Here is a 10,719-nt window from a genome sequence, read left to right as displayed (position 1 = left end):
GAGGACTGTCGGCCCACCAGGAAATACCTGATTCACCAGCCTACAGTGTATACACACACTTTATTAAAAGCTTTTAAGGGCTTTATTGGCTAGGACCAAGGACAGCAGGCAGAAAGGAGAGAGATATGGGGTAGGGTTGGGTAATGATCCTTCTAGGCTGTACTCGAACCTATGGGCATTAGTGTACTGTTTCAGGCCAGCATCTTTTCCAGGTTAAGAAGCCATTGTTCCAGCACAAGTCAACATGTAGAGTTACTACCGTACAATCCCAACACACTCCTTGCACTCCCTGTTTCAGGGTGACATAGTGAGGGACACATTTCGTTCTTGCCACTCTTGTGCCCCTGGGAAGATGACGTCACTATCTAAGGAATGGCTACATAGAGGTAGAAAATAACACTAGAGAGGACACAGCAATTTGCGACAGCACTCGGAAATGGCAGATGGAGCTTCCCAACTTCCGTAGGTAGTGTAGGTACCTTCAGGCAATGCACGTCAATGGAGAACACGCCCACCCCTGTCAAAAAATTGACTAAAACTGTGTGAATATGAAGTAACACATTAATCAAAGACCAGATTTGAAATGTCAGGCTAAATATCTACTTAAATCATGAGTCGATAAAATACATTTTAAAATCAAATAATATATTTTATGAACATAGTTAGCAACACACTTCAACACTTGTCCTTGTATAGTGTGTTGATGGACATTTTCACATGATTAAGCCATTTTTGACAGAGGTGAGCCTCGTTCTCCGTTAATTTCCATTTCTCTGATCTACCTACAGATAATGGCCGCTACAGATTGCAGTAAAAAGGGGGGCGGGGTCACCTCTAGTGTTATTTTCTACCTCTATGAATGGCTATCTAAGGATTGTGCATACGTGCATGACCAAAATGGAGTTTAAACCTTGCACATCCTTGTTCCTTAACAGAAACTCCATGACCACGGCCAGCAGCTGAGTTGCAAAGACAGCCTGGTAAGAACTGAACTTAATAATAATAATAATAATGGAACTCAGCCCACCTGCATAGTGTAACTATACATTGACAAAATATAATAGAACAGGTGTGACATGAAGTTAGGAAAATACGCTGATTATTTTTAGATTTAGGTGGATATTGTAGGTTTTAGGATTTGAATAATAAATAGAAAAGTAAAAATACAACTGGACCTTGCTCTAGCTGTGATAAAAATCCAAAGGGAGTGTAGATTGGTAATAATAATTTTGGTGTGCATCTGTAGGAGTTTTATTGATTTCTGTATTCTTCATCATGTGGTGTTGCTTGAAATACCCCAATTTATTGTTTTGGTTTCATTGGTTTGTTTTGTTTAACTGTACCATTAACAAACTAAGAGGAAAGAAAAGAAATGTGGAAACTGGCATTTAAAATATACTTGTTTGCCTTATGTAAGTGAAAGTGAAAAGAAAGCCCATTGGGAAACTCCAACTCCCGTTGTCATTGTGACACAGCACTCTACAGCACACAAGTGAACATTGCACACTGCACACAACGAAATTGCATTTATGCCTCACCCGTGCAAGGGGGCAGCCCTCAGTGGCGCCCCATTGGGAGCAGTGCGGTGGGACGGTACCATGCTCAGGGTACCTCAGTCATGGAGGAGGATGGGGGAGAACACTGGTTGATTACCCCCACCAACCTGGCGGGTCGGGAGTCGAACCGGCAACCTCTGGGATGCAAGTCTGACGCCCTAACCGCTCACCCATGACTGCCCTTATGTATATTTCCTTCCTATACCATAATCCAGCCTGATCTCGATTGCTGATCATTATATCAGATATGGTGCATTCTGAGCCATTGCAATGATATTGGCTTTACCCTGCATTGACCCTATCATCTTTCACAACATTACAGTAAGGGACACTGTGCAGGAAATGGTCAAAAAAGGTACTGCAACTATGCTGCTCATTGAAACTGGGCTGCCTATTGCCAAATTTGATCTTTACATGAAGTTTTACTAAGTAATAAACAAATCTTTTCTTGTATGGTCCAAGTACAATCAATATTGCAGCTAAAAATGGCTATTTTAGGAAATTCAAAATGGCGGACCATGGAGAAGATCCCCCTTTTCATGTATGAAAAGTGCAATTTTTCCAGTCATAATGAATACTTAGAATTATGCTGGTAGTAAGTATTCATGAAAAAGGTAACATTAGTGAATGGACAGCATGAATTCTGGAAATAAACAACTAAAAATCTCACACAGTGTCCCTTTAAAGATATCTGAACCCTTTGTTAAGGCAGGAATGCCCCGGGCCAAGTCCCCTCTCGTGATGGAATGAAGGAAGTAGCATTGTAATGACATGGTGTCTCCACACTGCAATACACGGTTATCATTTCAGTTTTTTTTCTGCTGCATCCACAGATATAATATCTACGGAATCATGTTCCTCGTTCTGCTTCTCTCAGGTTAGTGATGCATGATGTTTTTACTTTCTGGACGTAGTTCCAGTTTCCTTGATTGCACTGATATGAAAAAGAAATAACTTACATTTTTATTTTATTTTCTAAAAATCTGCTCAACTCGAGCTGAGTTGAGATTCTTTTTTCAAGGTCTGACAAACTTACAAACTGAACTTCACATTAACAAATGAATTTCACATTATACAGATTATTACAGATTTTTGTGCACACAAATGACACTGATATGGATCGACATGAATTGACATGCTGACATACTGACATGCTGAGATTTCTATGAAAACATGGCTTAAAACGTGTACACACAAAATCTGCAAGTGGGTGTGCTGCCATTACCTGGCCTTGCCATATGTAAGCTCCAGTCAATATTTTTCCTTCCACATTACGCCTGAGCGCGAATGTTCCAGGAGGGCTTTCGTCTTGCAAAATCAGCCCATCAGCGAATAGGGGAGGGGAGTCCAGCCCCTCCATGAGTAATTGTGGTTTTTTTGTCAATGTCATGACCAAATGTTAGTGATTAGGTAAAATAAGTGGTCGTGGGTTGGGTAAAATAAGACGAGTTCTCCCCTCCCTCCTGTAAATGTTTCTCATGTCAGCCATTCTACACCTAAGCTGTCTCTGGCCAGATGAACATGGTTCCACCTTGCTTGCGAAGCTGAGCGGAAGCATGCAGATCTGACCAGAGCAAATTCCAGACCCCTTGAGGCAACTTAACCCATTAGTGCTGGATGCGGACTTTCTATTAGGCAAACCTAGGCAATTGCCTTGGGCCTCGATCAAATCTGTCCTGCTTAGGGGCCCCAATTGTCGCACTGTCACCACAACAGTTTTGGTAAACACTTAAAGGGACACTGTGCAGGAAATGGTCAAAAAAGGTACTGCAACTATGCTGCTCATTGAAACTGGGCTGTCTATTGCCAAATTTGATCTTTACATGAAAGCTTACTTAGTTATTAATAAATATTTTCTAGTATGGCTACTTTTGGAAATTCGAAATGGCGGACCATGGAGAAGATCCCCCTTTTCATGTATGAAAAGTGCAAATTTTCCAGTCATACTGAATACTTAGAATTTGACGATGGTGGTAAGTATTCATGAAAAAGATAACATTAGTGAATGGGCATCATGAATTCTGGAAATAAACAACTAAAAATCTCACACAGTGAGTGTCCCTTAAAAAAGTAGGCAAAGTAATCAAAGATACGTATATATGAGACAAGACACCTAAATAGTCTATGTAATGACTTTTGAGGGCCCCATGTTGATATTTCGCCTATGGCCCCAAAATGGCTAGATCCGCCCCTGGCTGCATATACGCTGCATTAATCTGCGCCTGGAGCTGCATGGATGCAGCATTGAGGCTCATGCTATTTGAGATTTTTTAAATTTAGAAATGTGGGTATGTTAGAGCTTAATGGACACATTCTGATGCAAGAGGAGTTGTTTAGCTGTTAAATGCAAAATGTTTGTGTGTGCTTCGGAGGCTGAGATATTCAGGTTTTTATAGACGATTTAACCTAATCCATTATTCAGAATTCTTTCAGCTTTGGGCACTCTGAGATTGTTGTTACCTTCGCCAAGGAGGTTATGCTTTCGGTCGCGTTATCTGTCTGTTTGTTTGTCTGTCTGTTTATCAACAAGATAAGATAACTCAAAAAGGTTATGAGCGGATTTGGATGAAACTTTGTGGAGTTGTTGGAAATTACCAAAGGAACAATTGATTACATTTTGGTGGTGATTCTGATCACGAACCGGAACCAGATTTTTTAATAAGATTCTTCACCATGGCTAGCCTAGAAATCTAAACGCCCCTAGGGACCGCAAATTGAATTGCGGGACAGGGCAAATTTTTACATTCCAGTTTCTAACTCCACAAAAAGAAGGCAGAAAGACCTATCAAACTTCTTCCTTGGTGGAGGTCTTCTTCTTCTTCTATCAAACTGCTTCCTTGGTGGAGGTCTGCGCTCTCAGAGTGCATTTCTAGTTGCAGATGATAAGCTCTTTTTTGAGAGATGTTAACAAGGTGTGCCTCCCCTCTCCTCCCCAAGCAGGTTTCCTCAGCCTCACTGCTGCAGCTGTCTCTCACCAATTCTACTTTGTGAATGAGGCAAAGAGCTGGACTGAAGCCCAGAGTTACTGCAGGAGCCATTACACAGAGCTGGCAACCCTCTACAACACTGATGATGTGAATGCGCTGACTCAACTAGGCAGCCCGACCGGCTCTGCTTGGATTGGACTCTATGATGCCTGGGCTTGGTCTGACGGCACCTCCTATGATCCTAGCAGTGCCAGCTGGCGGATAGCCGAGCCAAACGACGCCAGCGTATATTGTGCCCAAATGAACACTGATGGATCATGGTGCGATGTATCATGTAATAGTCAGACGGACAAGTTTGTGTGCTATGGTTAGTATTCAATTAAATCGACCATATAATTGAGTTGAACAGAATAATGGCAGAAAATTGGGCGAACATTATATTGAACATAGATTAGACTGCTCAGGTGATCTTCAAACAGTCACCAGAGAAAATGACAAGAGTAAAAAAAGAGTAAAGGAGGGGATGGTAGCCTGGCAATGCCATCCTATGTACTTCCACCCAAAAAAATTGGCTCCATGGTCTGGCCCAACCCTCCTAGTTCGGTTCTCTCACGGTTCTGCCAAGCAGCATACAGTTGAGAGTGGCGACGCAGAACTCACCTGCATAGTTACTGATTGGCTAAGGTAACACTATTCACACTTTTGTCTTGTTATTTGTATGCTTTGGCAACCCTGTATCGTAACAGTCATGCTAATAGGGATGGGGGGGGTCAAAGGGGTTAGGCCCATGGAGCTAGGGAGAGGCCCATGGAACGGGGGTATGTCCTTATTACATTGACGGCTTGTGTATTGGTGGGTGGGCGGGGGTATGACTTTCAGATGATTTTGTCCTGGGCCCGGCAAAAGCTGTCAGCGGGCCTGGGTACACATAAAATTAACATATCCAACCAATCAAGAGACAGTTTTTGAAAATTGAAAAAAAAAACTAACAATGTTCTCTGCTTCATGTCACAGGACCCGGTGACACCTACACGCTGGTCAACACTGCAAAGACCTGGACTGAGGCCCAAGCCTTCTGCAGGGCCACTTACACAGACCTGGCAACGGCGCAGAGCATCGCCCAAAACGAAAAAGTGTTCATGGCGGCGAATGGAGAGTTCGTGCATATCGGTCTCTACAGGGCGAGGACGTGGTCGGACGGGAGTGACTCCTCTTTCAGACACTGGATCTCAGGCCAGCCAGACGGGATCGAGCACTGCACCGCTCTGTCCTTCAGCGACTCTGGCCAGTGGATAGACGACTCATGCTCAAACACCAAGCCCTTCTTCTGCTATGCAGGTAAGCACCGTTCCATGTTAATCTCTCTGCGTGGCCTTGCATCTCTGATGTCTTGTGTTTTGTGCTGCATACATACCATTTTCTTTAGAGTTAGCATGTGATTTTTTTTTTAATTGTTTAATGACCATTCACAACTTTGAGCTTTTGATGAATATTTACTAAGTTAATACCTTATTTACTGGTGTGACTTAAGTACATTTCACAGCCATAACTATCTGTGTCTGTAATTCAAAATGGCAGACATGGAGAAAATCTACCTTTTTATGAATGGACATTTCCAAGTCATAATGGGTACTCAGAAACTGATGGTGGCCGTGAATGCCAATGAAAAAGATATAATAGCATTTGTCAACACCCGTAGTTTAAGATTTTTCAACTGTGTTAGATTCAAACAAATTAAATGTCACATTGTCGAAGCTCAGTACAGAGTTACCAAGCTCAGTATACAAATACAGTACAACACAGTTCATGTGAACATTGCGCACAATTTGGCAAACAATATAAGGAGGGAAAACATCTTGTAAACTCTTCACACATTCAAATGTAGTAGAGCAATTTCTCCATTCTGAGCCCCTGAATTCAAAAACTTGCCGTCCACAGCTACTGTAGCCACTTTAAGGCTTAAGGTTGAGGCAACAGCTGAACTAAGTAGAGCCGAGATTGAAGAGAATATCCTGAAACCAGTAAGTGATTTCATATAGACATACCTCATGATAGTGATCAGGAGCTGGTTATTGGCAGTGATGTTTCACGTGGTAGGAGGTGGGGGGTGGGGGTATGGGGTATTGGTCCCGCGGTGCAGCATCCTATGGCACCCATCCATAAATGGGCTTGCATGGGGACCAGGGCTGGCTGGGAATCGAAAAACACCCTGGGCATTTTTATAGCATAGACCAGCCCTTCACTCAGCCCCCTGCTTTTTCATGCTATTATGACTAGCTCAGTCCACCGTCTATACTAAAGGTAGACCAGTGGGCCATCCCATCTAAATGGAGGGGGGGCAGTCTCTAAGAACAAAAAAAACAAGCAACAAACAAATCTGTAAACAAAAACAGCATCGGCCCCTGAGGACTGTCAGCGCACCGGGACAATGTCTCGCATGCCATATTACCAGTCCAGCCCTAATGGACCCTATTGTGAGTCTGATCATTTCCCAATCCTCACCCCCTATTCCGTGTACTATCATGATAAAAAAAAAGCCCACAAAATATAGTACTTAAAAACATGGTTGGAAGTGTAGAACCAACCCTCCTAGAAGAATATTCTTGTAGTAGGCTAGTAAAAGGAATCACATAGATATCAAGACTGCCCGATGTTCAATGTGATATAAACCTGTGAAAGATTGTACTGTATGATTTCTGTACAGGGGCTAGTGCTGGTGACGTTCACATTGTGCACTGTTCTCTTGATTGACCCTCTGGTGTTTTTGATCCCCAGCTTCGTGAGGAGCTCATCAGATATGGGCTTCCAAACAGCACCAGTCTGAGTCTGAGAGAATTTTACCAGACCAACCCATGAAGACTCAATCAACAATAGAAACTTTCTGTAATCATTGATGACATCGCTTGAATCTGTTAATATTTTACCTGTCCAACCCATAAATATGATTTCCCCCCTCCTAGTTATTATATGATCAAGTGTTTCATTTATCAACATTAATCACATGATGTAGCCTAATCACGCCTTTGAACACGGTGAATAACATGATAATTGATTAGCCCATCCCTGCATTGATTTATGAGTTCATGTATCAGTAACATACAATAATGTAGGCTATTAGGGGAATGAATAGTTATGATTGTCTATCTTGTAACGTGAAGATGTCCATACTATTTGGTGATGAATAAATAAAAGAAATAAATCATTAATTCATTAAACTACAATGAGTCTTGACTACTGCACCTCCAGATGGCGCCAGAGTACATACTTCTGGAGCGATAACAAGCTGCTGGGTGAGGGGACGTCAAGAGACACTCATGGTAAAAGCTACAGTATGCTGACTTGTAGGTTTCTCATGTCATCTTCATGGCATTTTTGGTGAACTAAATTGGCCAAGGAGACAATGTAAACACAAATAATGAAACTTGCAACCTTACATGTTGTTGTAATTGGCTCTGCGTCAGCGACATAAGGGTTTGTGCAATGAGAACAAATTATAAAATGTTTCAATACACTTTCTATGAAGCTCATATCTATAGTGCAGTGATTCCCAACCTATGGGCCGGGGCCCACTGGTGGGACCTTAAGGTATTCCAAGTGGGCCTTGAAATAATTTTCCAAAAATGATAATAATATTTTGGTGTGTGTTGTTGTCGATTTATTTGAGTTTTATTCTTAATTGGGTCAGAGGTGGGCCCCGAACATTTTTGACAATTTTGAGTGGGCCCCAAGTTGAAAAAGGTTGGGAGCCCCTGCTATAGTGCATTGAGCACATTTATAAGAACTTATAATGCACATCATAATCATAGTGCATTATGACTACACTCATAATGCTTCATGATGGAGTATATGTCATATGTCAACAGTCATGAATAACTAAATGTATATAATGCTTTATAAATATTAGGGACAACTTTTACTGCCTCTTCCCAGATCACGGAAGTCGACCCAGCTTTACCAGCAGAGAAGTTATTCGACTTGTGTTAATAATAAACTCCTGGACTATGTACAAACTTCCAAATGCATCGTTTTCTGAGTACAGACCATATCTGTACTACTGTAGAAGTCGCTGGGTGTCATGGCATGTGATTTTAGTGTGGTAATTTTGGAAATACTGCCAAGATCCATTAGCGCATGTACTAAGCTATTCGGGATCACTCGGTAACTCGGCGAAGGTAGAAAAAACTTCGGCTGGGCAACTTGACTGATGTCACCGTTCAGATGATCCTAGTATAGTCAAGTCAAGTCAAGTCAAATCAAATTTATTTTTATAGCGCATTTCATACACAGGTGCAACTCAATGTGCTTCACAAACAAAAAAAAGTATAGGGTGAATCTACTCTGAACCATCACAATAAGCATTTCCAAGACAAGAATGTTCCTATAATCTACCCCTGTCATCACTTGTATAGCTCTTTGATTATGTGATAGGCCTACGCAGTGCTTAATTTGTCAAGCGGGAGGTCCTGGAGCGCAGAGGATGGGTGGCTCCCCCCCCAAGGGGGATCTGTGATGTATTTCCATGAGGTTCCATCCAAGGTTCCGGAGCTCTCGTCTGAGGTCCCGGAGCTAGCTCCCCCTTGCTCCCCCTCAAATTAAGCACTGGGCCTACGCCTTAGTGAATCTGTTAACACAGGTATGTTCCATTCTCTCTCACACACAAATATGTGAATTCCTGTTCCCTGCACAGTCATTAACAGTGATGATGTCTTTGGTGTCCTCATTTCAAAGAAGCAGCAAAGCAGGGAGGTTCTGAGTTTTCTTTTAAAGACACACAAGTCAGTAAGTGCTTCACATCTTAGAGCTTAATCTGCTCTAAACAGACTTTTATTTCTGGAATTACCCAGGCCTGATGACAAGTTTGGTGAGAAAAATACTGTATTTATAATGTCCACAGTATTTTCTTTTTGTTATCGAATCAGTGAGTATGATTTGTTGCGGTGCTGATCTTTGGGTCATTGGATAATATGACACAAAAATATGTTCGGGGTAGCTTATCTATCTGATGGTTTCGGGTTGACTATTTAAAATAGAAAGATTAGTTTACATAACATCTTGTAAAACTTGGAGAACTGTCCAAAGTGTTGTTCCATATCAATATTAGAGACTACTGCAATAATAAATGATGAAAGCAAGACGTGGTCAAGTAGCAAAAAAGTAAAATACTGAATGTGGATTCCAATAGACAAGGCCATGGTCTATGGAGACCTGCATAGTGCAGACAAAGATGCTCCACCTCGTTTGAATGTAAAAGAGGTAGCCAATGTTTGAATGAATGAACAAGAAGGAGAGCCTACTCAAGCTAAAAGTAGCTTATAATGACTGTCTCAGGATTCTCCTGAAGAAACCCAGGAGTACCAGGGCAAGCCAGCTGTCCTGCAGGCTGGGTTTAACTACTTGCATGGCTTTGGTGAGACATCTCACTTTTAAGTTTATGAACAGGCTGGACCTATCCATGAATGAGCTCATTGTTCAGATAGTAGATCCAAGTCGTAGCTCAGTGAGGTACATATGGGAACATTGGTATGTGTGCCTCCTCTAGCTTTCTTCTTTTGTTGTTGTTGTATAAAATGTATATGAATGTGTGATGTATTGTTTTTTTATTGATCTGTTTAATGTATTGTCTCCTGTGGGCCTCGAGCCTGTAATAAAGTTTATATATAATATAAGGTTGGACAGGACTCTGGACACTATATTTAGGGATCACATATACATCATAATTATTGTCTGCATCAATGACTAAGCTGTGTTGCTCATGCTAAGCTGCTCAGTCTTGAGGCTATGTGAGCATCTCATATTCACATTCTTTGATCAATTGTTTAAGACTTTTGGGACAAAGTAATAGGATGTTGAGTTGAATTAATCGTTAGAGCAATGCTCGAGAAGAAGGGTAAAAAAGAGGAGATCTACTTTATCTTTCTCTAGCCTGCCTCAACTGATGATCTCAACTCAATCTTCTTGGTTTTAGTCATGTCTTGTTTCTTTTTAGCTGATTTCACACTAAGTGGATAAGAAAAGGAGGAGAACAAATTATTTAGCAGCAATGGATAATACAAAAAATACTATAAAACAATGAGATATGATAATGGTAGGAGTGGGTGATATGACAATATTAAATCGTTAATCATGAAATTGAAAACAAAATCGTCTCGAGTCTGCCAAAGTGGAGAAATCGTATACATCGTCTTGCAGTGAGGATGTTTACTATCAGTATCAGAGTGATGTCTACTTAGTGTTTT

The 10,719-nt window shown here is 41.4% G+C and overlaps 1 protein-coding gene across 3 annotated transcripts; it reads left to right on the top strand.

The window, feature by feature from the left end:
* The first annotated feature begins 912 nt into the window (after nt 1-912).
* LOC134437688 (putative C-type lectin domain family 20 member A) lies at nt 913-7,698 on the top strand. 3 transcript variants are annotated; one of them, XM_063187197.1, is made up of 6 exons: nt 913-980; nt 2,390-2,433; nt 4,494-4,850; nt 5,498-5,821; nt 6,422-6,504; nt 7,259-7,698. In XM_063187197.1, the coding sequence occupies exons 2-6, from the start codon at nt 2,409-2,411 to the stop codon at nt 7,337-7,339; spliced, it is 870 nt and encodes a 289-aa protein (XP_063043267.1). In that variant the 5' UTR covers nt 913-980; nt 2,390-2,408; the 3' UTR covers nt 7,340-7,698. The 3 variants fall into 3 exon arrangements, with proteins under 3 accessions (XP_063043267.1, XP_063043268.1, XP_063043269.1); XM_063187198.1 differs by having other exon boundaries at nt 916-980; nt 4,497-4,850; XM_063187199.1 differs by lacking the exon at nt 6,422-6,504 and having other exon boundaries at nt 918-980; nt 7,259-7,348.
* Nucleotides 7,699-10,719: the final 3,021 nt, after the last annotated feature.

This window comes from Engraulis encrasicolus, chromosome 21 (genome assembly GCF_034702125.1).
Source record: "Engraulis encrasicolus isolate BLACKSEA-1 chromosome 21, IST_EnEncr_1.0, whole genome shotgun sequence".
Taxonomy (NCBI): Eukaryota; Metazoa; Chordata; class Actinopteri; order Clupeiformes; family Engraulidae; genus Engraulis; species Engraulis encrasicolus.
This window is presented reverse-complemented; position numbering and strand designations above follow the sequence as displayed.

Excerpts from the sequence above, each read along its gene's own strand:
- LOC134437688 (XM_063187197.1), top strand. The coding sequence starts at position 2,409 with ATGTTCCTCGTTCTGCTTCTCTCAG. Across the intron at positions 2,434-4,493 it reads CCTCGTTCTGCTTCTCTCAG|CAGGTTTCCTCAGCCTCACT; the intron begins GTTAGTGATGCA and ends CTCCTCCCCAAG. Across the intron at positions 6,505-7,258 it reads AAGAGAATATCCTGAAACCA|CTTCGTGAGGAGCTCATCAG; the intron begins GTAAGTGATTTC and ends TTTGATCCCCAG.